Raw genomic sequence first — 27,894 nt, 5'->3', positions numbered from 1 at the left:
AGCGCGCAGATAGCGCTCCGATAAGTAGAGTCCTGCCCGGCAGTTTGTCCTTGCCAGCGGCGGTCCTTTCAGTGCGATAACCCATTGGTCGGCGGCCTTTGTGCAATATGTCAGCGGGTCTCTGGTGGCTTCTGCGGCCGTTCAATGGCTCCTGGGGCACATTGTTCCGGAAGGGTCCTTGAGCATATGCCGCAATTAAAAGTGTCGCCTTTAATTAAAGTGCAAGCTTAAAATCTGGCCGGCAAAATGGCCATCGAAAAACCCATGTAATTGGAATGCTTTAAATGTAGCGGACTATAGATAAAATTTAAATATTAGGTGAAAGGCCGGAACTTAATTTTATACTAAAAAAAAAACTGTGTTTTTTCTTGTTTGATCTAAATTCTTCCAGAAAATACATTTTTTATTTGGATCTTTTAATTTTTAACGCTATATTAGAGTAGTTATTAATTTGAGCTCTTAATCGACAAATCGAGTAACTAAAACTAAAGATTATAGAAGGATCAAAGATTAAAGAAAGGTTTAAGCAAAATAAATCTGTCTGTGTAAATTAAGTATCTAAAGAAGCACACCTTCACCTGGTAAGGGGGCGTGACATTTAACTCGAATAAATTAAAAACATAAACGCCCGATCAGGAGAGTTTGAAAACACCATCTGGGGCTTCTTTTAATGAAGATTGGAAAAAAATTCGCATCGATGGCTTTAAAACCCTACTCGCGAAACGAAATTATTAAAAGAAGCGGACAGAAAGCTAAATACAAGTGTTTAATATGGCCGGAAAACTTGACGCTAATCTTTGCAAGACTATAAATAACTGATGTGAAATGAAAATGATAATAACCTTTCTAACTCGAATTATTAGTAAAGAATATATGTTCAAGGAAGTGACTTTTTTAGGTCCAGCATAAAGAAATACATATATTCAAAAACAGTATTGCTAACAATGACGGTTCCCTTCCGAACCATTTGCAACCTGGCTTGCGGCTGCCGCACCACTAAAATCGGTCGTTCTTTGCAGTGTTTCACTTTCTTTTCACCAAATATTTTGCGTAATTTCGGAATGCTAATGACTGCATTGCTCCCTGCCGGCCTCGCGAGGCGACCATTGACATATTACACTCATTAAACCAACATTCATTCAGTGATGCCGGGACACAATGGCAGCCAACTCGACTGAAAAGGCACGGGAAGGATCGCCGGCTGCCGTTGCGACTTCGTCGTGCGGATGTATTTGCCAGGCTAATAATAAACACCCGACCGAAAAAAATTTATGGAAAAACGGAACGCAAATGACGGATGCGGGGTGCGAGAACAATGGCCACAATGGGAAACAGGATCAAAAATCAGCAACCGGAGAAGCCGGGAACACTACGAAGTTCGGGGTGAGCGTTCATTAGAACTGCGTCTCGTCTGACACGGAGTGCGGCTTTCGGTCCAGGTCGAACTACCCCGAGGCGGAGATCAAAGCGAGCTGCAACTGCCAGCAACATGACCATGTACTTCTCCTTTTTACGGCCCGTAGAAACTTATTACAGAAGTTGACATTGTGTCAAACACGGCGTAACGAGCGCGCCACACCTTTCGGCAATCCCAATCCCAGTCGGAGCTACGAGTCCCGCCGAGCGTCGTGTGGTTCGCAGTCGCAATTATTGCGTTTGAATTGTCAACACCCCCGTGGAGAGACGGCAGTGGGAGTGGAAACGGGATTGGGAGTCGGAATGGTGGTCAAAACCGAAATACGCCGCGGGTCATGCCAACCACTCCGACCCCGCAATCATTTCGGGTGTACGGTGTACATATATGTGTGTTTTTAACGCGTTGGGTGTCGATTGTTACAATAACATTGCCCGGAGCGCAGATTTGCGCCTCTAACGACGATGATGACACTGGCCATCCCCGATTCCGACATGACATGAGGAGGTGTGGGAGATGTGTCATTACTTTTGGCACTTTCTCTGCGTCCATGTGGCTCTTAGCACCTTCTGTAATTTATGACTTCGCTTTGATGGCCCCTGATGGACCTTGATGACGATAATTGGCGTCAGCTTCGGGTTCCGGAAAGCTTGTTTCCACTGGGGGTAAGGAGGTTGTTACTCCGAGTATCTGTTGACTTATCCCCACATCGATTTCCATGCGCCATAGTTGGTCCTATTCATCAGCTTTTAATCCGCACTTTGGAATTGCCCGCAGGAGCTATTGATAGAGCCGCAGTGTAAACCCTCCAACAACACTTTGTTATAATATACACCGGGAAAAAACGCAGGCAAACCGAGCTTAAATCGCAAATGAAGAGAGACGGCAAAGTCGGAGGGGCACAGAAGGGGCGGCAATAAATCAGATTTATTGGTTTTCAAAACAGATTTTCGGAGCGCAGGGACCGAGACCACAGAGCGAGTAAATCGAAGGGGATGTAGCCACCGCACTCGTCCCGCAAATCGCCATGACACTTGTGGCCAGATGGTCAGAATGGCCGATGCCCGATGCCCGACGTACGATGTCTGCCAAATCCATCACAAGTGGCGGACGGAGACCTCGCACTGATGACACAAAGCGCGGAAGGATTAAGCGCCGCAGCGCGGGCGGGGACAATGGGAGTTCATGTGGGCCGGAGGATGATGCCGGCACTTGGTCGGAGCGGGTCGGCAATTTGTCGCTCGTTTAGTTGAGTTGTGCGACGAAAATAGAATAAATGGCACAGATAATGGAAAAAATGGACAGCTGGATGGGACGGGATGAGCGTAAACCGCTGCCCTGGGCAGCAGCCACGTCCAGAGTCCTGCAGCTCCTGGTAATCCGACGATTAATTAAAAACGTTGTCCTCGGTAAAGGGCTTAAAAATTGAAATTGATTGCCGGCGCAGCTCGCCCGGCTTATGCAAAGTTTTCCGCGACCCTCCGACGCTTCCGCCTTTCTTTAGCAATTTCAGAAAAGTTCTACCTGGCAAATAACAATAAACACAAATACAATCGCAGTTATTACCGGCGAATACTCCAGGGAGCCGAAAGTCATCAGCAGCGAACAAACCCATCATCATCACCACCTGAGCAGGCGGAAAGTCGCTTAACAAGCTCCCGGGAAATCCCTGGGGCCAGTTGCCGGGAAAGTAAGAACAAAAGTAAGCGAAATCAGCGAAATCCACTTAGAAAACTTCACAGAAGCTACAGGCAATTACCTCCGCACAGTTTTTAATTCTTATCAAATTTCCCCTGCTTCTCCGGCCAATATGGTCAGTGGCTAATGGGGAAAATTCACATGCAAATCATCGTGGGTCCGCGAACTACCCTTACTATCCAGGCAGCACACGCGCCGCAGTTCGGCCGGGCATGATTTCCATCGAGCCAACCATCCCACCAGGAATCTGGGAACTAGCAGGCCAGAGGCCCTTTCCCATATCAATTAGTTTCGAGCGACTACACTTGATTCATTAGCGTGATAATTACGACCAGACAAGGCAGCCAAAAGGACGATGCTGACGAGAGTTTGACATGATCTTAGCCAAGTTTCCCACGAGAAGCGCCGAAAACAAAGCGAAAGCCAGGCCAACATATTTTGTCACGATGAGCGGGAGAAAGCCAGAAAGGGGCAGGGAAAGGTCTCAGAGCCAGCGAATCACAAAAAATAACGTCAACAGTTTCGAGCGGGGAAAGTCGAGCAATTAAAGCTTAAGGTCGAAAGTGCAAGCACGAGGACAGTTCCGGAAGGGAAAAGTGAAATGACAAAGTCAACAGCCGCGACAACAAATTGCCGAACGAGCGGAGCGTGAAACTCGACTCGAATCTTCAGGTGGGGTGGTGGATGGTATCCGATGGATGGTTGGCTGGTTGGCTGGTTGGATGGATGGCCGAGCCCCTGCAAAAGGAAGTATCCCCTAAGCCAACCGACAATGAAGTGAATCCTTCGGCGCAAACCCTTTTAATTGGAACACAAAGGAGAGCGGGCAGAACTGCGAAATTCTTTCGCTTTAAAGCGCTGAAATATTGCACAATGGGATTGCTGTGTCTGTTGTCAAGACAATTGATTTCCTGCCCCATAACTCATCGCCGGATCACCCGTCCTCCAACCCTTTGCCTGCTCTGAAATCGACGTTTTCTGCCGCCTTCCGATTCGATGCGCGATTTGCCTTTGATTTCTACTAAATTATACCTTATGCTCCGCTCGAATCCACCCCTGACCAAGACCCTGCCAAACTGTCATATTTACCCCTGCGTTCGTGTGTGCCAGCGCTAATTGCAGTGTGTCGGAGGTTAGTGCCTGAGTATTTGCTCAGCAGATTTTGCTGACTGGTTCCCGGTGCGTTGGTGATGTGAAGTGATCCAAATTGAAATGTAATTTTGCGACCAAATAGGAAAGGCGATAATCCCCTGGACAAACACCGAGCCAGAGGATTTCGACTCCCGTAGTGCGGCACCTTTGGCCCAGTTTGCGGCAAGTCCCGGGCAATCGATAGAAACGCCATACCCAATTATCACATAACAATTTCCGCTGCAGCTCAAAGAAAGCTCATTTCCCTCCACTCAATCTTTAATTTCCTTCCAATCTATGCTGCAAATCGAGGTCGTTCTCCATTGAAAGGTCTCGGCAGCCAATTTGCCCGGCTCACGATGGGGCCGTGTACCTAAGATGGGCTCTACGGGAGTGGAGTTATGTTCGGGTGCTTATTAGATGAAGCCGGGCCTCGGAGTCGAGTGCTCGGAACGCATATCAATGGCCTCGGAGCCGGAGTTGGAGCAGCATGAGCAAACAGCCAGCGAACCAAGCAAAAAACCGCTTCAAGTGTCAATCACTGACAACACAGACACCACACACGAGCACCGACGCTCTGATAGAAGCTAATCGATTTATGCTGTAATATTCAAAAAGTTCCCCATAAGGACCTGGCCTGGAGGACGACCTAATCCAGTGCGACTCCCTTATGTGCCATCGCCCTTGTAATTTCCCATCCCGGCCCCGGGAGTCCCCGATCCGCCCATTCAGGCCACGTGTTTCGCAGAGGACGGATCCTGTTCGGAGCCGGGGCCAGGGGCTCCGGGCAATGTGTGTGTCCTCGGAGCTGTCGTCTGTTTATCTGCCTGCATTTGTCGCATTAAAATTGAATAAAAAATCAATCTCAATTCTAGCATAATTTGATTCTTGCCTTCGATTATCGGAGCGGAGGGTCGTAAGCTGCGGGCACATGAAAAGCAAAATGCAAAGAAAACAGAAAATAAATAAGTAATAACCTGTAAAGGCCTTTGCCTGTTCGGCGGAGATATTTATGCGGCGACTTTTTTGGGTCTTTGCCGGGTTTTCCTACCCATTCCGTTTCCCCTACCCCCACTTGGCCAGCCCCAGTTCCCTGAGCCCTCCGAGTGCATTAGCAATCCACTTTTTGCCGGCGTCGAATCTCTTACTTGAGCTTAGCACCAAATTCACTTGGCTCAAAGTTTATCCTGCGCCGCATGTGGGGAAGCTCGCAGGACCTCAGCTCCTTCGAGGGCGGCGCTTATTCCAATGCATTTAATAAAGTGTTTATTTCGGTTGCAACAAATTTGCCAGCTCAGTGCGGCGAGCGGAAGACAATGCCAACTGAAACCTGGGCACGACACAAAGGAAAATTGCTTTTCCGCCGCGCAGACACTGCGGCAGCCACATCCGCACATGGGGAAAATACCTCGCACGCTTCGTGGCAGCGAAAATATGTGGCCATTCGCATCCGCCAGGAAAGTGGAGAGACACGCGCTCCTGGCCAAGCCATCGAAGTATGGCCCTGTTCGCAGCCAGGGATGCGCTTGTGCCACGAGGTTTCCCCGGCTTTCCTGGGGTTTCCCAACCGGAGGGTCTTGGATGGGGCCCAGTGCCTCACGCTGCCATCTCGGGAAAAACTTTTCACTCCCGCTGCCAGCATAGTTTTATTTGGTTCGCAACTTGCCTTTTACTTTTCTTGCTTTTCTATTTGTCTTTCGGTTGAATCCAAACTGCGATTTGGTGGGCGGGGCGGCGGAGGGCGGCGAATCGGTTTGAGTGGCACATTATTTGATGATGCTTTTCGCGATTTTTTCGCACTTGAATGCCTGATTTTTATTAGTTGAATTCTTTACGGTTTTACTGCGTTCCGCCTGCCAGCGAAAACTTTCAGTTTCTTGCTTTTCCGCCACTGCCTGCGAGGGAAAAGTTTCACGTTCGGAGATTTTGAAATATGGCCGGAGAATCGGCCTGCTCCGACAATCGAAAGTGCCTTTGTCTGGCCCCTGGCTGCCGGTTGATCGCTTTTTCTCAGCGATTGGGTAGTGCGAATCGATGGCCGTAATCATGGCGGAACAGACCCTTCTCCCTGCGAGGGGCGACGCGACAACCCGCCGAAAAGCGCAAAAATCCTGATGAAGAATGCCAAATAAAACAAACGAACAGACCGACGAACAAACGGAAATGAAAGTCAATTTGAATACATTACCAATTCTAATTACGATTTTCAAGAACAACGAACGAGCAGCGGGTTCTGCGGAGGGAGGCAGCCAGTTGCGATGGCTCGAATAATATAATATTGGCTGCTGCGGGAGACGTCCCTAGCCAAAACCGTCCACTAACAGCCCGGGAGAAAGCCACAAGCATTCAAATTGGAATTTCAAAAAAGCGAATGGACAACCGTCGTCCGGTGGGGAGGATGGGAATGGGTGCTCGCTGACCAAAAGATTAGCCAGAAAAGTCGGGGAGAGGAAAGCTGTGAATTTTCACAGCCAGTGACAGGAAAATGGCGGCCACGAATCGTATTTGAATACATCAGCACTCCCAAGCAACAGGGAGCCAAGGAGGGGAAATTCGCCCGCGCAGAGTATCTGGGATTCGCCGCAGCGCCTTCTTGTCCCTGTCTGCGACGAACGGGGGTGGGGTCCCTTGTTCGTTGAGATCCGCATTTCGTTATATTAAAAATTCAAATACTTTGCCTTATCGCTTTAGACGCAGCTTAAGCCACCTGCCAGAATCAACACCCCTCGGCGGCCCACCCAATCACTTGACTTTGGGCCCCAAACAGCGAAGTTCGGCTGCGAGACTTGCTTATTATGCAGGTTTTTTCTATTTTCGCCTGCCCCTGCCTGCCAATGCCAAGGTCCTCCTCCCGGATAGCCATATCATGTGCCTCATAAGAAAGCGCCCACGGAAGGGAGAGCGGCCGAATTAGAAATGAAAATTAAGTAAATATTATAATATGTAGCCACCTGGCGGGGAGGAGCGCCTGCCCCAGCGACCACACCATAGCTTCCAGTTCGCTTCGGTTTCGGCTTGGCAAATAAATGATAAGCATTACATTTGATATTCATTATTTGATAACGTGCAGAAGGGAATGAAAATAAAAACGCCAGCGGAAATGAAAACGTAGCCTCCGCGTTTGCATTCCGAACGAGCTCCGTGCTCAGGTGGAGGACAGGGGGCCAGACAAGATGTCGGATTAAATGTTTGCCTAAGTGAAGTATGCTAAATGTTATGATATGTGCGGTTGCCCTTGGCTCCGCGGCTGCTTGCAGCCCATGATTTATAAGATTAAAGTGGGCTTCCTTGGGCGGAGAAGCTGGAAAGCAGAAAGATGGGTCTTGCCTATGGAATGACTTGCAGCTCATCATGCGCTCCATGTGTAATTATGAAGGGTTCACCAGACTCCCGCCACGTCCATTTAGCACATTAGCCGGCTAGACTAATTCTGTTAAAAGCACATGAATACCCCAAAATGATCCATTCAATGGCCCCCGAGCATGCAATGAGTATTTCTTTCGAGCTGAAGTCAAATCGCAACATCCATCAGAATGTAATAAAGACAACAGCCATCGGATGACCCAAACGGTGGAGTGCGGGATGGAGCTGAGGCCAAAACTTTTTCCAATGTATGTATCGATTGGTTTCTCACAGAAGACATTTGTTAAATCATTTCTCGGACGTCGGGATGGGAAAACCAACCTCCTTGGATGGAGACACGAAGAATGGCCAAGCAAAAGTAGAGACGCGAATGGAGAGCTCAGCGAATCGGCACTCAACTTTATTGCATTTCAGAGATATCCTCGGCGACTTCGCTTCGATATCCTCCGAATGTGACTCGTGGAACAGCCAAGTGCGGAAAACTGAGGTGGGAGCGCTCCGGCGAAAGCCAAGAGCAGGACTCAGGACCCAGAAGGACGCGTGTGTGCTCGCTTAGCGTGAAATTATGAGCGCTTTTACAGCACTGACAACAGCACGGGCGAATGTCAACGACAAGCTTAAGCTGCTTAAAACAAGCCATCGCCTCGAGTGGCAGGGTGAAGGCGAAGGTGAAAGGCAGCGCGGAAGGGGTGGGAAAGTGAAAGTGTCAAGGAGGCAGCAAGCGTTTCATAGCCAAATTAAATTGCTCGCTGGAAGGAGTCAACGGCGGGGGCGAAGGGAAAGCGAAAGGATAATGCGGGCGTAAAAACATTTTTAATGAAATCGAGACGACGACTTCCAACGGAGACGGCAGCGTCTAAGACAGTAACAAGTGTGTTTTAATTTAAACCTTGGATTTACCTTGCGCAACCCGTTCGTCTACGGGGAGAAGCAGCGCAGTCATTCCCCCTCGACTGCGCATTAATTTCATATCCCGCTTGAAAATTTTAATTAATTTTCAGCTTGATTGCGCTTTAAAGAGCCGCTTGGTTTATGTTTTGAGGGGCTCGGTGATGTCTTGTGGTTGCCCTGGGCCCGGGAATTTATAGTTATTGTGGCGAGCGGCGGGTGGAGCAGTGTGTGGGTTGGACCTTTGTTTCGGTCGCTTTGACTGAGCAGAACAAATTTCGGTTTGCAACCATTACGGACTATTTGCGTCTCCAGTGGCTTCTTAATTAATTTTTGATCGGAATATAGTGCTGTGCGGAAACTTACCTTTACTCGTGTGCCTGTCCACGTTGGGATCCTTCAGACCTGCAAAGGGAGAGAAAAATTTAGTTAGGAGCTCTGTTTGTCAGGAAAATCACCATTTATTGGGTGGCAGCGCATTTAGAATTTGGTAGGAATACCGCTAATTACGATCTTCAAGTAACGTAAACTTCTCATAAATCTTGGCCGACGGAGCTAGCCCTTCGGAAAAGCCACCAGAAAAAAGCTCAAGTCTCCCAGAAAACGACTACGAATTGGCCAAAAAATCGCAGTAAATAAGGGGCGAGTGCAAAATAAAGGCACGAACGAAACCAAATAGTTGGAAGCTAGATATCCTTGCAAGCCAGGCTGGGTATCGCAACTCTGAAAACTGCTAATTAATTTCTCGCCTCTTGACTACGCTAGGTCGGAAATGGATTAAAGTTTTCAGAACGGAAGTTCATTCTTCTTGCTTCAAAGGCTGCTCGGCGAAGGAAAATGCCTCTCCTTACCACCCACGCCCAGTACTTTGTCCCTGTCATACTTTGTCACTTTAAACCGCAAATGCTCACTCAGGTTTTAGTACACAAAGCATATGCCATTTTCTGACGAAAAATCGGACCATCGTAGAAGATTTGTAGTTTCGCGGCATTATCGGAGCTAATTTCCGGGAATTCGGGAGTGCTATTTGCCACTATGTTTTTATCCACAGTGATCAAAAGGAGCCAAAGGACGTTCTAGGAGACCGAAAGCGGACTTCCAAACGAAGAGTTCTTCTCAGAACTCTGAAAAGTAACCACTTGGGTTGTTCCCTTTTTAACGTGCTTCGATAAGCCAAGGCCTCCCATTCTAAGATATAGTTTTGCTTAAGCACTCCCTAAGCAGCTTTCGGCATTTTTATTTTAATTTCATTCGCCGCGACATTTAATTAATTTTCAGCTATCACCGCACTCGACAGCTCCGCTCTTTGTTCCCTTAAAACACTCATTCCCTCTGAATTCAGATAATGTCTAGCCAATGAGAAAAAAGCATAGAGCTTTTCAGCTTGGATGATCCTTTAATACCCTTTGAATTAAGTGGTGTATCAAAAGTTGCGATTATATGTTTTATAATTATGAATCGAATCCAATATTTTTCAATAACATTCTCTAGTTATTCCATTCTTTTCGTTCAAATTGACAACCTGCGATAACTAAAAGGGCGAAAAGCTGGGATGACAAAAGTTATATACCCTTCAGCAAAGGGTATTTCAGGTTCTGCTGCACAATGTTCAGCCAAATGCTGAAGCTCCTTTAAATAATACGCTGGACAAAATTGCAGTCTTATGGGAAAATTCCCCACATGCCGCAGACTTTGCGGTATTGGTCGACCGAAAGCGAAAAACGTGTAGTGGGGCTGTTGAAAAGGAGTGCAGCCGGAGATAATGTGGTTAAGGTTTAATTGCAGTTGAGCTGCTAAGGTCAGACAGGTCTGGTGGGGGCAAATAAGCGGGGAAAAGTGGCAAGCAAATAGCAAATAGAGTAAGCATTCAGAAAACAGTCGAGACGGGTGAGGATTGGGCAGCCAAAGAATACAGCGCGAATTCATAAAAGTGAAGTTGAGTTAATATTCATTAAGAAGTCGCTTAGGTTTTATGGGCCTTCAGCCTCAGTCAGCGCCCAACAAATCTCTATTAATTACGGCCTAGACATCATAAAATTTGATGTTTGCATCTTGTAAATTGTCTCCGGAGCGTGTTAGCTGGATAGGGACTGTTAAGTAAATTATCACGTCATGCGGCAAAGGATGCGTACGGGACGCGAGTTCACTGTATTCATCCGAAAGTTTTATGTCAGCTACGTGCTCATAAATTTCGTAGCATTTTGCCCCAAACAGTTGTGGCCTGAATCACTTTATTGGCGTCTGAAATTAGCAACAACTGGGAACGGGAGAGCCAACAGGGGGCGCAGAACTCGGGCTTTTGTGGGGTGGGGGCTGTTGTTGTTGGGTTAATTAGAAAAGTTGCCCATGCTCGAGTTCCACTCCATTCCGGAGTTCATCGAACTGAGCATCAGCATCAGCATCAGGGGATTCGCCATCGGCTGCAAGTCCTTCAACAAACTTTAAATATGCATTGCCCTCGACGGAGGAGTAAGTTGTGCTCGCCCAGATTTACAATCAGCTCATCTCAATTGCAATCACTTAATTCGTGGCGTTCCATTTCCCCTGCACCACCCCACACCATCCTGTAACCAGGCACTGGGCCCAGGCAAACATTTTTGAGAGGGCTCTCGCAATCCGCACACTTAAAATATTTACGCAATCAAAATTAATGCAACTGTCATGTTTTCCCTCCCGCAGGCGGGAATCCATCCCTTCCTCCCTCCCCCCCTACGCCCCTGTCGGAATGCATTTAGCGTTAAATGCAAATACACTTTAGAACTGTAGCCAACCGCTGGCGATCCCGTTCAACCGCTCCTCCACCCGTCGAACACGTTTAAATTTAAACAGCAAAACCAAACTCATTACCAACAACAAGCGCAGGATTGCCGAGCAGTGCCGGATTTTTCTCTTCGAGGTCGTTGGGCGACGAGACTCGGCAGTAATGACTTCTTAGAAGGGGGAGTGCGAGGGAGATGGCGATATGCAAGCAGCACAGAGGCTGTTCCAAAGATTGCACTCTTTATTTGCTTGAAGCTTTTAAACTAATGGTTCGATATTAGCAAAGAAACAGTCATATGGATCATATCATCTTCATAATCATGAATTTTGCTCAATTTAAGTTGACGAGATCTTTTTCGATCAAGGACGTATATTTTAAGAGCGGAATCCGTAAAGTCTAAAACAGCCTTCCACTTTTGGAAACCATTATCTATCTACTTTAGCGGGCCTTAAAAACTTGTCCCGAGTAAAGTCCGCCCCTGAACTGGGGGTGGCATCGTTGAAATTACCAAAATGTCCTTTTGCGAAATTTTGTGGACATTGAAAATCGCTTTGATTGAACCGCATGCCAGGCAGACAACAGATACAGTTGCATGTCGATGGGACGCTGGACAATTGCCACACATAAAACAAACACGAGCCCCTTGGTCCTGCGGATCCTGCCCACAGCCCACTGCGGGCACAACTCCGAAATCCACTCGGCAATTGCAGCTGCAAGTGCGCTTCACTGCACTTACAATGCACATCGGGGGGCGGGTGTGGGGCTTACTGTCGGGTCCACAGTCCGTAAATTGTCCGGCGAGTGCGGATTGGGAATTGGTTTTATGTCGCTTGCGCCTCAGTGGAGATGCATTTTACACTGCCCTGCTAATCTGCGAGCGTGGCGAAAGCGAAAGCAGGCCTGCTCCTCCCGCAGGGCCCCGCCCAGCCCTTTTCCCTGGCTTCCTTGCTCCACGCCACTGGAGGACGCCAGTTGACTTTGAAAATCAATTAACAACATCAAACAGAAGCCGGATGCTGACGTGGACAGCTGTCGGCCAGCCCAGCCCAGTCCTGATCCTGGGCCTCCTCCTGCGGAAAGTGCGTAAATTGCAACTGTAAATCAAATATGACAACCCGAACGGCGGCAAAATCTGCATGTGTGTCAGTCACATTAATTGTCCACGCCCCCTTACGAGGGCTGGTGGGCGTGGGGCGATTGTACTTTATTGTTGTGTTAATGAGTGTGCATAGGCGGCCTCGGAGGGGTGCAGGGGACTGCAATTCGCTGACGTGACATAAAAATGTGTTGCCCGGACGAGGAGGGGTCGGGCATTTAATTAATTGAATAGAAAAGTTGCTCAGAACATCGAATATTAATTGGATATTAATAGCGAAAATTATGAATGTTCGATTGATTTATCAATCGCGGCCCCTGCAAAACATTCTACCGACCGTTGTCACTGAGTCCCAGTCTTAAGAAAAGAAAAGTCTCCTGAGGCGAGACAGGCCGACAAACAGAAAGCGAAAGACAAACAAGTGATGAGGAAAAGCAGGGAAAAGCTTTTAAAACGTGCAGCTCGGTATTTCTCTCTTGCTTGTTAACTTTCGCCAGATATTGATGCAATGTCAACCGGTCGATCAATAAACGGTGGAATCTCCAGATAGGACTCTGAGCACTCGCCCCCGAATTTCCCGTTCCCATCAAATGCAAATTTATGTCGCAATTGAGACTTAAGTCTCGCTGGGGAAGTACAGGGGTGGTTCCCTTCCCCGGGTTTTATCTCAATATTTGGCCGTGCCGTTTGCTTTCCATATTGCCTCTCGCTTATGTTTATTAAATATTTATTTTGCGACATTTATTGAACATTTATGCAGAGCAGATTCTAAACTCCAAACTCGAGTTCCCAGCAGGGATTTATGGACATTGATGTTAAATTGATGTAGGCTGACCTTGTTCCCCAGCATCCGCCCAGTGTTTTCAATGCTCTTCAATATGCAAAGTCATGAAGCGAAATTCACTGCGTATTCGTGATATGCATTCCTGGATTTTTCCTGGGCCTGGCCTGCACGCCTTCCTTGTGTTTTGCATATTGTTCACATCTTCGAGTTTCTGTCTGCTTTCCGGCTGGTGGCTGACCTCTTAGACCCCGCCCTCCATGCAGTCCGGTGTGCGGCAATATCGAATTTATCTCACAGTTACAATATTTAATTTGCTCTTACACAAATTGTTGCCTTTTACGTTTCGTTCTATACCAATATTCGTTTATTGGGCGTCAACTGTGGTTGCAGTTATTGCAGCTTCCTTTACTGTTCTGCTATTTTACATTCAAACTTCGAGTAAATGGCTAAAAAATATTTTTAATGTTGTGTGTAAGTAAGTGTTGCATTTACACTCCCACTCTTGCTCTGTGCAGGATGGTCACACTAGGGTAGTGAAATCACTTTTAAATGCCATTTTGAGCGTTCAAGAGTGAAACAACATATATTTAAACTAAGAAGTTATTTCTTTGTTGCATACTTTTGACAACTATAGAGGAATCAAAACGTGTTTTCAAAACTGTTTTGACTATTGTGGGACCATTCACATACCTTACTCAAACACATTTCCTATTTACTTTTACTTTCTTTAAAAGAATAAAACAAACCCTTAAAAAGAATTGGTCAGTAAAGTAATGGGAAAGAGCAAGTAGTAAAAACAAAAATATATATGATGCTGATCAAGAGTATACATTTTATAGAGTCGGAAAAGCTTTCTTTTACATGTTACATGATTGAATAGTTCTTTACTTTTCTGGAGTAACGTGTATCAAACAAAAACACCTCTTAAAGATGTGTACAAAAGTTCTGATTCAACTTTTATGAGGAATTTTGTGCGAATTGTGGGCGCTAGAGTCGGAGCGGCAACCTGCTAAAAGAATCTTGCGCTGCGCAGGAAGCCCATTCCTGATCAAAAATATATATTTACTTTTTTTACCTTTTATATATATACATTTACTATAAGAGAAACGGGTATAAAAGTAAACTTAATAAATGATTCTCATAAACACAACAACTTATTGGAATATATTAAGAAAGTTCATTGCGACCGTTTGAGTATTTGTCTATATTTATTAATAAAACAGAATCAGGAAACAACTATATTGAACCTATTATATTCATCCGCTATTACGAGTAAGCACTGTAAGTAGCGGGTATAGATTGGGTTTGGTGTCGCCTTCACATCCCGAACAGCACCAAAGCAATAGAGAAGCCGGAAATAACGATCAGTTTTCGCATTGATTCTTTGAGCAGGAAGCACTTCGGTGCGCCCAGAACTTTTCCAACATTCCGGGGAGGGACATACGGGAATCGAGGGCCCGTCCTGGCACCCAGCACATTGCGCAGGTGGAAAATTTATAATTTGCAAAATTGCCACACTCACACACGGGCCCACGCACGTTGGCAGCATGTTAAATGGGCATTCAGTGGGGTGGCCCCCTTCCACCACCTTGCACGGGGATCCAGCCCTGCTGCCTTAAATTATGTTAACCTCAAACGAGACGATCTGGCCTCTGACCCAGCACGACCCGTGTACAAAGTTCGATTTAAGGCCTCGTTTATTTTGCCATCCTCGCAGGGCGGCAGTGGAAGGGCACCAGTCGTCTGGTTGCATGTTGCAAAAGTTGTTGCCGTTGCACAACCGCATGCCACAACATGCAGCCTGACTGGCCGACCTGCGGGACCGGGGTTACGGGCGGGGTCGGGTTGCTGAAGGGTCTGGGCTAGGGTTGCGTCTGACATGCTCCTTGGCAATTGCCAAAACTATTTGTTTACATATTTAGAGCAGGCCCAAGAAGAAAGCCGGCAGGGCATGTTGTCAAGGCATGTTAGCTGTGAAATATGCGCATTTAAATGGACATGGGGGGGAGATCCGGGCTGAGGAATGCGGCGCAGAGGTGCCCCAGGGAATCATTTGTTAGCACCTACAGAAGGCGGCCACAGGGATATTGATACGGTAAATACCTCCTCCGGGTGCAAGCTCAGCAGCAGGAGCTGAACAGATGCCAGGGAGAAACATTCTTCCAATCTCGTGGCTCTACCAATGACCACTGAAAACATACAACAATATTTTACCCACCGACTTCAGTAAGAGTCAAGCTCATCTCTTCAGACGTAATTAAGCCATTTGCTGCACGCTTTGCCAATTCAAAAATGGTACTTCAAGCCCGCTTCCAACCTCCGAACCCCTGGCGTCTTCGTCTTATCGCCTCCGCCACCAAATGCAAGGCTGAAGAGGCCGAGGCCTCCTTTAAATCGCCGAGTGGGGCAGAAATGTGAGTTGCGCCACACAACGAGGCGTGGTTTCATCCCCCTGTGTTGGGGAAGGGGGAGGGAAATGGGTGCCCTCTGGGCACTGAATTCGTAGAAAAATCACGCGCGCTTATCTGCGCCGTAACCTTAACCAAACCCCCGCAATTAACGCCCATTGGGCTGTCAGTATGAAAAATGAGCGATGGGGAACCCCCGGGGAATCGCCAAGGAGGCAGTCTTGAGCAACTGCGAAATGATTTGCGAACGACGAGCGGCCGCTATCGAATTCCCAATTCCGAATTCCAAACGCTGCTTTCCACCAATAGCTACAAATTTTAATTGCTTCAGCGATATCTGAACGGCTGGGGGCGTGGCAGGCGCCCCAGAGGAGCAGTCTGCGCCATGGCAATAAGTCGCATTGATAAGGGAGTCACGTTCTGGTCCTGGCAAAGGAAAGACAATGTTGTTGCTGTCTTCATTATCAATGACAGGGAAAAGCGGAAGAGGTTGGCGGCGGAAACAATGGTTACTCTTTTATTGCCAGGGCCTGCGCCTGTGCCTGTGAGTCAAATTGATAAGATGCTGAAAATGACTGGTAAAACAATAAACGTGGGCATGAAACGAATAAAGCCAGTGCTCCTTGCCGGGAGTTGGGAGGGTTTCTTGTGGGGGGGGGACCAATGGGGGCACACAGTTCTCGGTGCATAAACAGAACGTTTGGGACATTTTAATGAGCGGCAGGAGGCAGTCTTCGAGTCCTCGATAGGTTTCTTGCACTCCAAGGGTCCTGGCAGGAATTCGAGTTGGCCTGAGGTGAAAACTTTCCTGCCGAAAACAATTTAAAGCACTCTCGGAGCAGCACAAACTTTTGCCAAGATAACTGGGTAAAGGTTTGGTTAGCCCTGGGGCTGAAATACGAACTGCATCATCGCTTCCACAGCATTGCTACACCTCACGCCTGGGACTCGGTGCTACCCCCAGCCATTTCTTCAAGTTGACCCATTTGCAGAGTCAGCCATGGCCGGGAAGGTCCGTCGAATGCCCTACCAGTGCCCGGCTAATTTCACAGCTAAGTTAAGTAGCCAAGGACTTGACGGTCATTTAATAAAATTTCATTTCCACCCATCATTTCAACGTCCCCGGGATAGAGACAACGCCCAGGGAAAGTTGGAGTCCGCTGCAGGCCCCACAATTTTGATGCGCCACAAAATTTTATGAAATACTTGGAGAGCAAATTTTATGTGAGTTGGCGGCGATAAAATTTTAGCGCTAGCAAAAGTCACTGAAGAGCTTCCAGCGGTTTCACCGGACTCCCCTCAGCTTCTGTTGTCTTTGGGTCCCCGGGCTCGCCTTTGGCTAATAATACCAGAGCATTTACACCTTTATGACGCGTACTTAGAAACGCTTATTTATGCTAATGGCGGAAGTGGGCCAGGAGTGGGGCAGGGACAGGACCTGTCACTAATTCCCCCCCGAAGCACTGTAAAAGCCGGAATGCCGAACAACAAGGGATAGTCAGCTTAAGATTTGAGCAGGTAAAGTTGGGAGGATGTGCAGTGTGCGTGTATCATCACACCACCCGCAAAGTTTGGGGCCCACCCTCGCATCTTGACCTTCCCAGCCCCCTCCGCCTTCTGCAGATCCTGCCCTCGCCCGGCGGACAACGACTTTCGTGCTTCACATTCTTGTCTCGAATGTGTTTGTAATTTCCCTAGAGTGTGTTTGACTTTGACGACTTAAGTTGTAAAACTTTAACATTATCATTTTCACTACGACCAGGACAGGACCAGGAGTGGAGCACAGGACGCGGGCGGCTCCTTGGAGCATGTGTGCGCTGCCGGACGGTAGTCTGCTCCTTCAGATGTTTGTCCTGGGCCCAGACAGACATTTTGATGATGTTGACCTTCGCTACTTTCACTTTTGCTTTCGCCGCACCGCATCGCTTCTCGGCTTCTTTTAAAGTTTTCTGCGACTTCTGGATGCTGTTGACATATCGTATTACAAGGAGCAGACGGAGAACCAGCGGTAAGGGCCTTCGGAGAGCGGGAAAGTTCAAGGAGCGCGCCACCTCTCGCCTCACCCTGGCTCGAATTACGAAATCCCAAACCGATATTTTGGTAAGTTTCTCCTCACATGTGTCAATTAGTTCAATCAAAGGGCGAACACACAGCGACCCCATGTACCATCCCCAGATGAACTACCCCAGAAAGTCAGCTGCGAATCGAATGTCGCTCAAAAGGTTCCGTTTAGCGAGTTTTTTATTTAAAAAATAATCACAGCCAAGAAAAATAGGTAAATCTCTTCTGCAGCGAAACCACCCCTAAAAAAAGTTGCTTAGGTTGAAAAAAACATTCGATTAATGTATGTCGACTTTTCTTTTTATTTAATTTTACTAAGATATTGAAGTCTAATTTTGGATTCGAGCGGTCCAAGTTGCTCTTTTATATTTAATTTTCTGTTTGCCATTCTATACTTCATAATCATTTACAAGGCATTTTTCTAGTGCAGAAATGCAAAAATTTTCCAATCCGCATCCTTTTATTCTCCCACTTGAAGTTAACGTCCCATTTTGGTTCTTAAACTTGGTAAATCACTTAAAAATATAATAGTTCATGGCTCTTAAAAATTTTCCAAGGACCCGAGTTGTTCTTTTATATTGTTATTATTAATAAACTCATTTATAAGGCATTTTTTCATTCCGTGTCCACAATTCAGTCCAATGAAAGCTGAAATACACAGTGCCTCTCCGAACCCTGTTTTTTCTCACACATTGAATCAATTTCTCCGTCCTTTCCCTTCCCAGACAAATGTTAACCTGATATTTAGCTCGCCGGGCTTATCGCGAGCGATTTCCGCTCGTGCCGTAAATTGTAATCAAATTGGGCGAGGAGTCAATCTGATTTATGCATTTCCCATAGCCGATAACGCTCCTTTCGGCGCTCGGAGCCCGAGCCATAACTACCCCTCGCCCAGAAGCTTTGAGGAATTCCCTGGAAAAGCCAAAAGGTAAACACATCAGCAGCGTTCGAAAATTACTGGGCCACCCTTTGACACGCGTCCAAGGAGTCTGCGTCTCGCAAGGACATAATCAGCTCGATTTCGTAAATCTCGACAAGCTGCTTATCTGATGCAATGTGAGCGGAGTTTCAAGGATCAGTATCCGTGATTAACATCTCCAGCTCGTGTTCGCAGGGCTGAAATCCGGCCGTGGGATGCTCGGCTGACAGGCTGACAGCCGGACGTGCTGTACCGCTCTAAGTACAGTAAAGCCCGACGCGTGCTCCTGTCACGCTGGCGTCGCATGGGGGAGGTGGACCAGGGATCTCCGCATTGATTGGCATCGGAAATTGAAGTGTTTTTATTAATTCCAATGTCGACTTTTTGCACTGTCTTCGATTACACTGCGAATGCCTTGTTTTTGGCCCAGTGGCCCGATCTCCCCCGCTTTGTGTCTTTTCTGTGGCCATAATTGAAATTCATCGTTGGCAGATTTCGATGCCGAACTGATTGACAGATGAGCGCACCGAAAGATTGACGCTTATTGAATTGAGTCATCCGCCGAGGGGTGGCACCACTTGGCTTTTGACGCGGCAAATGTTGAGTCAAGTCGTGTGGAAACGGCGTAAGGGCTTGCTGTGCCTAAGCACTCTTCTGCCCAGTGATCTGTAGTCAGCCAGGCCTTGTGTCTAAACTCCGAGCAACTCGACCAGCCCCACACGAATTGGAGATGCCCCCAAAGCCCAAGCACCGCGACGTGGCCGGCTTCCTAAGCCGGGTGCGCGACTTCTTCCTGGGCCGCACCCACAAGACGGCCCTGCGCTTCGCGGACACTGTCTCCCCGCGCACCCAGCCGCCCCCGGACATTCCCAAGGGTCCTTCGCAGAGCCTGTTCTCCAACTACTACTACACCAGGGACCCCCGGCGATTGGTCAAGCCGTCCGTCGACTTGGTCCTGGAGCATAAGCAGATGCTAGCTGCCAAGCTGAAGGCCGAAGAAGCTGCCAGGGCCGCCCAGGCCAAGTCGAGAGATGCCCCAATGGGTGGAGCTCCTGCCGCGCCTCCCAAGGATTCCGACTCAGAGGACTGCCATCAGTGGCAGGACTCCGGCGCAAAGAGACTTCCCACTCCGGGCCAGGTGCACTCCTGGGAGGGTCCACGTTAATCGAGTTACTAGTTTCTGTATTGACAACGCGTTGAAGAATCGAGTGTGCTGCTACTTGCCTGTCTTTTGCAAATGCACAGTGCGGCTATTTACGATTTTAGGCAGGACAATTAAGGGGATTCGCGGTGGAGCAATGCAGCAGGTCGTAAAAATGTAAATCTAATTAGACGTCAAGGGTGAAAATCATTTATAGCACCTGCATGAAAATTTAATTAAGCACACACAATTATCGAAGGCACAAGCTGGGACGCGGCGAAGGCGAGGTCCAAAGGGTTCGCTACAGGCCACAACAATAAATTTGCAGGCTTAATAACCTTTAATGCCATCAAAATGTATATTTACAATTTAAAACGAGGCAATTTGCCCGGCGCTGAGTGGATTATGGGCCATTGTTAATGATGATTGCAGGTCGATTGTTAATTGTCTGGGCATCACAATTTATGCTGATGACTTTCGCCCATCGATTTATTGATTGGAGTTTGATTTTGGCGCACGGCGCTCAACCCCTGGCAAGTGCCGCTGCCATCACTCAAACGGAAGAGAAAATATAATCAAGTTTTGTGTGCTATGCAAAAAAGTAATATTCTCCCGCGCTAAGGGTGGCGCCCTCGATTTATTGGAATTACCCTTATAAAGCTGAAACCCAGATTGAGCTGGGGTTGTGCCTTGGATTGCAAAAGGGTGTCAATTGCCCGGAAACTTCAGACTGTCAAGTCAACATGTTGCCGGGTTCTTCATCCGCCAGCAGTTGGCGAAATATGAGATTCGATCCGAAGCTGCACGCTTTATGTAAACGAATTTCTTTTCTTGACTGCGCGTGAGGTGGAGCTGTTTTTTATTGCCCCACATGGATGGCAAAACAGAGGCTAATTTATCCATGAGGTTGTCGCTGCAACTGTGCCGCCTTGGAGCGCGAGTGCTCGCAATCTGCAATGCTAATTCCCGGCAAAAATTACGCTTGCTGGACGCACTCGAGTAAACAAATATCCAAAAAACCGATGCCGCAAAGCAAACACTTCCGCACCCTTTCGACCCGCCCTCGAACCCGCATCCCCCGACACGTCGGCCTCTGGGGGAAGGGCAACCAAAGAATTGCCTTTAGCATGACGACAGCTGTGCCGCAGAGTCGCAGAATGTCAGGCCGCCGCAAATGCCCCCAATCAGAGACGCGTAATTAAAATATGTACAAACAGACCGAAGGGAAAACTCTCATGTAAGAAAACACTGAGCAGAGCCAACTTTGTTTGCTCTGCCTGTTTTCCTATAAAACCAAAAGCAAAACCAAAGCAACATCAACGGCAATCGCGGCCGGCAATAATAACAAGAAAAACATTTGCATAAAGCAACAAACAGGGAATAGGGTGGAGTGGGCCGCAGACGACCAAGAGCTTCAAGCGGAAGTTAATGAGAGCTGGGCCTCGAGGTGGCACCGTGACACGGGACCACTGATCCCAGGACAATCCTTTAGTGCAGGGAAACAACAAAACCCGGCCTCCAGCTAATCGATTTTATATTTTAGCTAGTTCTATAATTTATACATAACAAATAATAATGAAATTATGTGATGTGATGTATCTAAAAAAAAAGTGGGAAATAATTTATTTACGTGCTTAACAAATTGTCAATGTTTTGGGAAATCATCACTAATTGTCGTCATAATAAAAGTGACTAAATATCTATACCCAAAAATTTAGGAAGGATATGAAGGATATGCCTTAAGAGATCAAAATAAATCGCTTAGAGAAGGGAACTCCAATTCAATAACACATTGAGCAGCCATTAAAGGAACATTGTACTAACGGTATAAAACCCTTTGAAGTCTTATTTTAGATGTCGAGATCCTTTATTCACTGCGTACTTTTGGACACCTTAAAAACAGCGAAAGGGATTGTATAACCCTAGCGTTCCGTCACCATTATGATATGTTCAAAAGGAAGAAACTTTATTTACGTGTTTCTTAGCGATCGATCGTGTCACGACCCCATCCCAGGGATAAAGATGGAGAAAATCTAAAAACTCAGATGCTCCCAAAGCAAAATCACTTCATTAATGCGTCGTTTGTAAAGGAAGCCTGGCCAGACTTTGGCTAGGACACTGCCATTCGCCACACACCATTCGCCATATGCAACATTGGGCCGCCGGCAATACGGAAGTTGTCTCCACGCCGGCCTGAAACTTTGGGCTGAACTTGCCACCGAGCTGGAGAGCTCCGGGGTTGGGGTGACAGTCGTGCAAAAGTTGATTATTTTTTAGCAGGCGTTACGAGGCCGGGAGTCGCGGAGAGTGAGCTTCGCGCCAGTACAGTGAATAATGACTTTTGCCACCGTTCGCCGGGCGAGATGCCTCCGGCCAAGTTTACGTGCTTTTTTATCTGTCGCCCTTTTGGAATCGGTGGAAAGTCCCCAGCTTTTGGTTTGCCGGCTGCCACCACGCCCCATCCGCTTTCTGCTGTTGTCGCAAAGTTATGCAGGCTCATTAAGTTGTTGTACAGTTTAGAGAGAGAAAATTGTCAGCTTGCTTAATTTGCCCGAGTTCGGCTGGAGGCGGAGGAGGGCACGACGCGGATCCGGGGGAACGGAACTCGAGTATAAACAAAAGACTTCCTCGCTCCTTTGTCCTGTCCCCTGCCGGGCTGGCGTGGCAGTAGCTCATGGCGAGTGCCTAATGAAATGAATTTTAAGAGCGAATTTATTATGCTTCCCTGAAATGAAATGGAAAGTGCGAGGCGGCCGACCTCTGAGTGCAAGTCTCGGACCTGGAGCGGATGTAATTAAGCGAGGCTTTACATTCGATTCCACTACCGGTTGAAAGTGCCAATTATGCTTATCTGCCACCACTGTTAGCGCGTGTCACACTTCTTCAGCTTGTCTAGCAAATGGAGGAACCTACGCAAAACGGTTACCTCCTAAAGACAATCTGTTTACATCATATCCGACATCATAAAATGTTTAACTGGACCACTCTTAAATAATTCGAGAATAATTAAGTAAACAACAAGATGATCTAAGCCACATATCTTTTTCGATCTTAACAGAACAAAGGAAATCGAGTTTGGGGCAGATTCGCATGACTAGATCATAAAAGCGTTACACAAGAGGAAACTAAATTCAACTTACTTTTTTATCATCTAATTTACAAAATAATTTGAATTGTACGCTCGTTCATATGAGTTCGGGTACTGCAGGGCTCTGTGGAACCCTGGTTTTATTAGCGAAAGGTGATTAAATGATTTCACATTACTCCCAAACTACGAGCTAACCCCTCTAATCCACCCCAGTCAGCACAAGGACTATCATTTTTCATTCGAACAACTTTCGGGACAAAACCCTGCCCCAGAACGGCTGAGCTGACCACATCAACTTTTGCTCTGCTGCTCTGACACAATTTCACCTTCAATTAAACTTGAGGTAATTGACAGCGATGCGGGGAAAGAAATACCCAATTGGCAACCGCAGGTAGGGGAAAAGTAATACAGGCATCCTCCCCTGCTGCCGGAAAGATAAATGGCGATGCCTTAAACTGATTGTGAGGATTAAATTGCCATATTGGTGAAATTGGCAGAGACACCGCCGACTTCTCCGAACTTACTGAGCTCTTTCGCCGAAGCAGTCAGGCCAGCAAGTATCGAAAACTTATTTTTGATAAGCGCAATTATAATTGGATTTGGAGAAGTTCCTTCCCCGGCGAGCAGGTACTCGGAGTTGGAGCTGGGCGCCGACGCGGAGTGCGGGCGGTGATTAATCTACCTCCGGAGTATTTAAAAGGCAGCTCGCAGGAGGCAGCGCAGCAACCCGAAGGGAGGATTGGAAACGCGTTGTTTGGCTGCGATAAAGACGTGTTCGAGGCCCACTCGCTCCCCACTCGGTGTTTTCTTTTGTAAATGTTTGCTGTCAAGATAAGCACGGCGCAGCGTGTGGTTTGGTCTGATTCGTCCCCCTCCGACCCACTGTCCCACCACCCGGATAAGGATTCCTCGCGGCGGGGAGAGGAGTTTGTCAGGAGTCTCGGCGGCTAAGCCAAGACGGTTTAACAGAGACAAATGAAGTTGTTAGCGGGTGGCCCCAGAGATATGTTTTCTTACCGACCCTTCCGAGGGGATTGGGGCCTCGAGGTCGATGCATTTCGCTGTGGCCTTTGATGTGCCCTCGCTGCGCCAGTTGATTGGTCATTTGGCCATTAATTGAGTTTAATTATTGGGGCGTTAATGAGGGGGTTGGTCTCCAACCGAGCTGGGGTGGAATGCAGTCGGTCAAAGGGCAGATGATGGATGGGCGTGGGTGCGTCGGGCCTCGTTAAAGCCAGATTAAGCGGTTCTCAAGCAGGTCCTGACTCTTATAGCTAAGGCTTGATTAGTTGCTCGGCTCGGCGCAGTGTCAAGCAGGGTTTGGCTTTGGGTAACCATGCCAAATACCTCCCTGCTCCCAAGGCCGCCAGCACACCCACCAGTGTCGATAGCTCATTAAAACTCTGCACATCACTCAGGGAGGGGGGAGCCCTCTGGACCACACAACCCAAAATGATAGACATTTATTTGCGCCTATAATTAAACGCAGACAATGCCAGCGAACACTGTTTGGGGCCGGACACGCCTCCCTTGTCAAATATTTCAGGGCTGCGTTGGCAACAATTTACAAAATGCAAAAATGCAAGCAATCTCCCGGCCGCCAGGACCACCCCTTTGGCCAAGCGACCCTTTACGAGCATTAATGGACACTTCCAGTCAGCGCCTTTTGTTGCGAGCGAATTAATGAAGGCAATGATTTCACTGGGGGTGTCTAAATGATGTTGCTCTTAAAACTCTGTTGATTCTAAGTTTTAATTGTACTTGTTACCCGTGAAACAGGGCAGGGGCAGCTGAGCTGGGGTTGTTTCGGGGCTTGCCAAATTTAACGAAAAAGTGGAAATATTCTATAACTGTCCTGTTTAGTCTTTAATCTCCCTGCTTTCCCAGCGGCTCAGCAGCTCAACGGCTCGACTGGAGCACAATTTGCAAAGGCAGAGCCAAAGTTTTTCCGAGCCCACACCCATCAATCCCCATCAAGACAGACATCCACGTCAAAGTTGCACACTGCGCTTTTATGCAGATAAATTGTCGGTTATTCCCACCCTGGGCTCCCGCCCCGCTTTGTTGCCGCGCCAGTTGTTTCGGGGCGGGATCCGGAGGATCCGGATCCAAGCGGACCCAGTGGAACCAGAGTCAAACCCAGACCAAGCAGCCTTTGCCCGATTGTTTCATAAAAGTTTCTGCTGCAAGCCCAGCCACTATTGTTGTATTTGTTGCCCTGCTGTTGTTGTGATTTGCGCAAATTAATTTGCTTATAATTTTTACGCTTAGTTAAACACAATTTTGAGTGATTTTCACACAGAGCCCAATGCCTGGGTGCTAAAAGTTTTCCCTCCTTGGGCCGGGCGCACGGTGGGCCGCAGCAAGTGGAAGGCGGCTGAGTTGGTTCCCAGTTGGGGAGTATGGTAATTTGCATTGGAATCTCTTTTAAAGCCGGGCCAGTGTGAATTCGCATTTAAACGGAGAGCACCGAGGCCTCCAGTTGCACTCCCCGGGGGCTTCGTTAGGAGCAACTGGCGGGCATGCAAATATGGGCGGACGAGGGCTGGAGAAGTCGACTGCACAAAGGCACATTTAAATTTTATTTCCGGGGTGGCCCCACCAGCCCTCTGCATTTTCCACCCATTTGAGCGTTTTTCATATTTTTATAAATTGCTATAAATTGAGATATTAATACGATACGCGACAAAAGTCACGGGATCCAGTCGACCAGTCCTGCAGCCCGACTCGAAATGCTGTTGCTGTTGCTGGGCGCTTGGTTCGCTGATTCCGCAGCTGACATGCGGCAAAAAGTGCCGGGACATTAAAAAATACGCGCGCAAGTGCGGCGCAAACAAAGTGTTCAGTTATTTGTATAAATTGCGATGCGACAACTTTTTCGGCGTTAACATTTGGCTGCGGGAGCTGCCCCGCGATAATGATGAAGTTTCGATCGACTGGCTTTAAGCCGGTATTTAAGCAGGGCTTCGAAATGGAGCTGCGGCAATGCGTTGTCTCCTCGGCGGCCTGTGTGGCAGCTTAAATATTCCAGGCACACACCATCCACACATTTCGTCAGCCGCTTCAATTGGGCTGATTTAATTGAATCAGTTTGGTCGTCTACTACTGGCTCCTCTCACTGGTGCTCAACCTTTTGGTCTACCGATTCCGTGTCCTCGGTCTTTCAATTTACTCCCCTGCCATTGTTGTGGCTCTGTAGTTTTGGTTCTACGCCTGACTATTCACTGCCCTCCATCGTTCTTCCTTTTTTGCACACGTTTGCGTGCCATGCACGGCATAAAAATGTTGACACAAAAGCCGTTGCATACGATTGGGCGCAGAGCAGCGCCACACTCCGAAGGCCTCTCTGCCAGAGTGAGTACCTCCATGTGTCTCTGTATCCGGATCTGTGCTTCTGAGTTTCCAGGGCCCTGACCAGGGCTGGGAAGGGGTCCTACCAACCTCGAGATACGTGTTGAGGTTTTCGTGCTCTGATTCTGTATGCAACGGCCACGGAAATCTTACTAAAGTTTTTTCCGTTCAACTCCTCGCAAGGAGAGACATTCCTTAGATTAGGTTATTTGGCCAAGGAATCCACAATCTTATACGGTGACTCAGCCGATATAAATTTATTTATAGATCAGGAAACATTCCATTCGGTATAAGTCTTACAGCTCCCGATATATATATACGAATGAAGTTGCCCGCTCCAGCCAAATATTTCAGGTTCTCGCATTAAATAAATAATTCATTGAAGCGTGTCGAATAAGAACATGTGGAACATGTAAGAAAGTGCAGTGACTAAATAATCGAATTAACAAACATTTTTCGTCACAAAGGGCGATATCAGAACCTTTTTATGTTGATGGTGCGTGATCGCCACGAGCCCTTACTTCGTTAAGAGGTGCTTTTGTTTGATATCAGAAGTTTTTATAACCTTGCAACGCATTAAATAAGACGTTTCCGAACCCAAAAAGTATACATATGTATACTTGATCAGCAACATCATCCAAACAGTAATTTTTATGACAAAAAGTCAAAAGAAATCTTAAGGGCTATAAGGTATACCATTTAAGCAGAAATCATTCGATTACATTTGAGAAAATAGTGAAAATTTGGTTTTTAAAAATGTTGTAATAACTGTAAACATACATGCTCTACCAGAAGAGTATTTAGCAAATTGACTTATCTTTTTAGAGACATATAGTAAATATCTGTAGCATTAGTTCTTTATTAAGTATAAGCATTTCAAATGTGGCCTTCTTTATTTATTTCTTAACTAGTGAGTTTTTTACAAAAGTCTTAAAACAAAAGTTTTCTATCTCAAGCTACTTCACAACCCATGGGGTTTCTGGTTTTTGGAATTATTGACGGTCACTTTCCCCACCGACACCAGCAGATCCAATTTTCTAAATTTTCTAAATTTTCAATTTTACCCTTTCACCGCTATCTTACCTAAACAAATGGATAAAGTATTGGTATGCAATCTTCTTAATTTTTGGGTTGGTGTATCCTTTGGTTTGTGTATCACTTGTTACGAGTGGACCATCATAGCAGATTTTCAATTATGCGGCTATATAGTTGTTGTCTTCTCACGCTCTTGCGCGTTTCGCCACTACGTGTACCGCCGTTCACAGTGATTCAGTTCTAAATCAATAAGTTAAATAAATTAATAAACTCCCTCTAGTAACTGACCCTCAATTTAAGTTAAATTCCATTCATGGAGTGCTACTGTACTGGGTCGTACGATAAACAATGGGAACAACTTTCCTCAAACTTATCTCGCCCTCCCTTTGGCTCACACCCTATAAATAATTCTAAATAAATTACCCCGCATGGAAAAACAATCATTACACTTGTGAACCATGGCCAATTTCGATTAGAGGGATCGGCTCGCTCAGAAACAAAAGTGAAACTAACTTTTGGTCCATTCATAGAGCAGATGAGTTCGGTGGGGAGGGGTTGAATTAAACTGTATCTCATGAGAGGCCTACGCACGTATAAGATTTCTTATTTACGATAGGGAGACACAGAAGAAATAGCAAAATAGCAAGGACAAAGTAAGAGGTCCCATCCACCAGCTCTTCGCCCCTTGAACCCACTCCTGGAGCTACTCAGGCAGAAAAAAAGCAGACAACGCAGAGACAAAACACAAGCCAGTAA

At 47.1% G+C, this 27,894-nt stretch overlaps 2 protein-coding genes across 2 annotated transcripts in view; one reads left to right on the top strand and one right to left on the bottom strand.

Moving 5' to 3' along the window:
- Positions 1-27,894, bottom strand: part of LOC108030727 (myb-like protein M) — a 53,800-nt gene that overhangs the window by 3,805 nt on the left and 22,101 nt on the right. Inside the window, exon 3 of the mRNA XM_017103769.2 lies at positions 8,861-8,899. Coding sequence (XP_016959258.1) covers positions 8,861-8,899 — 39 coding nt within the window. The remainder of the gene's footprint in view (positions 1-8,860; positions 8,900-27,894) is intronic.
- On the top strand, positions 19,196-20,023 carry LOC108030751 (NADH dehydrogenase [ubiquinone] 1 alpha subcomplex subunit 7). The gene has a single exon (XM_017103798.3). It carries the CDS (start codon positions 19,254-19,256, stop codon positions 19,686-19,688), a length of 435 nt encoding a protein of 144 aa, XP_016959287.1. The 5' UTR covers positions 19,196-19,253; the 3' UTR covers positions 19,689-20,023.

This window comes from Drosophila biarmipes, chromosome 3L (genome assembly GCF_025231255.1).
Source record: "Drosophila biarmipes strain raj3 chromosome 3L, RU_DBia_V1.1, whole genome shotgun sequence".
Lineage (NCBI taxonomy): Eukaryota > Metazoa > Arthropoda > Insecta > Diptera > Drosophilidae > Drosophila > Drosophila biarmipes.
The sequence above is the reverse complement of the archived record's forward strand: the minus strand, read 5'-3'. Positions and strand labels throughout refer to the sequence as shown.

Bases quoted from the DNA above. Each gene is read 5' to 3' on its own strand.
- LOC108030751 (XM_017103798.3), top strand. From the start codon at position 19,254: ATGCCCCCAAAGCCCAAGCACCGCGACGTGGCCGGCTTCCTAAGCCGG.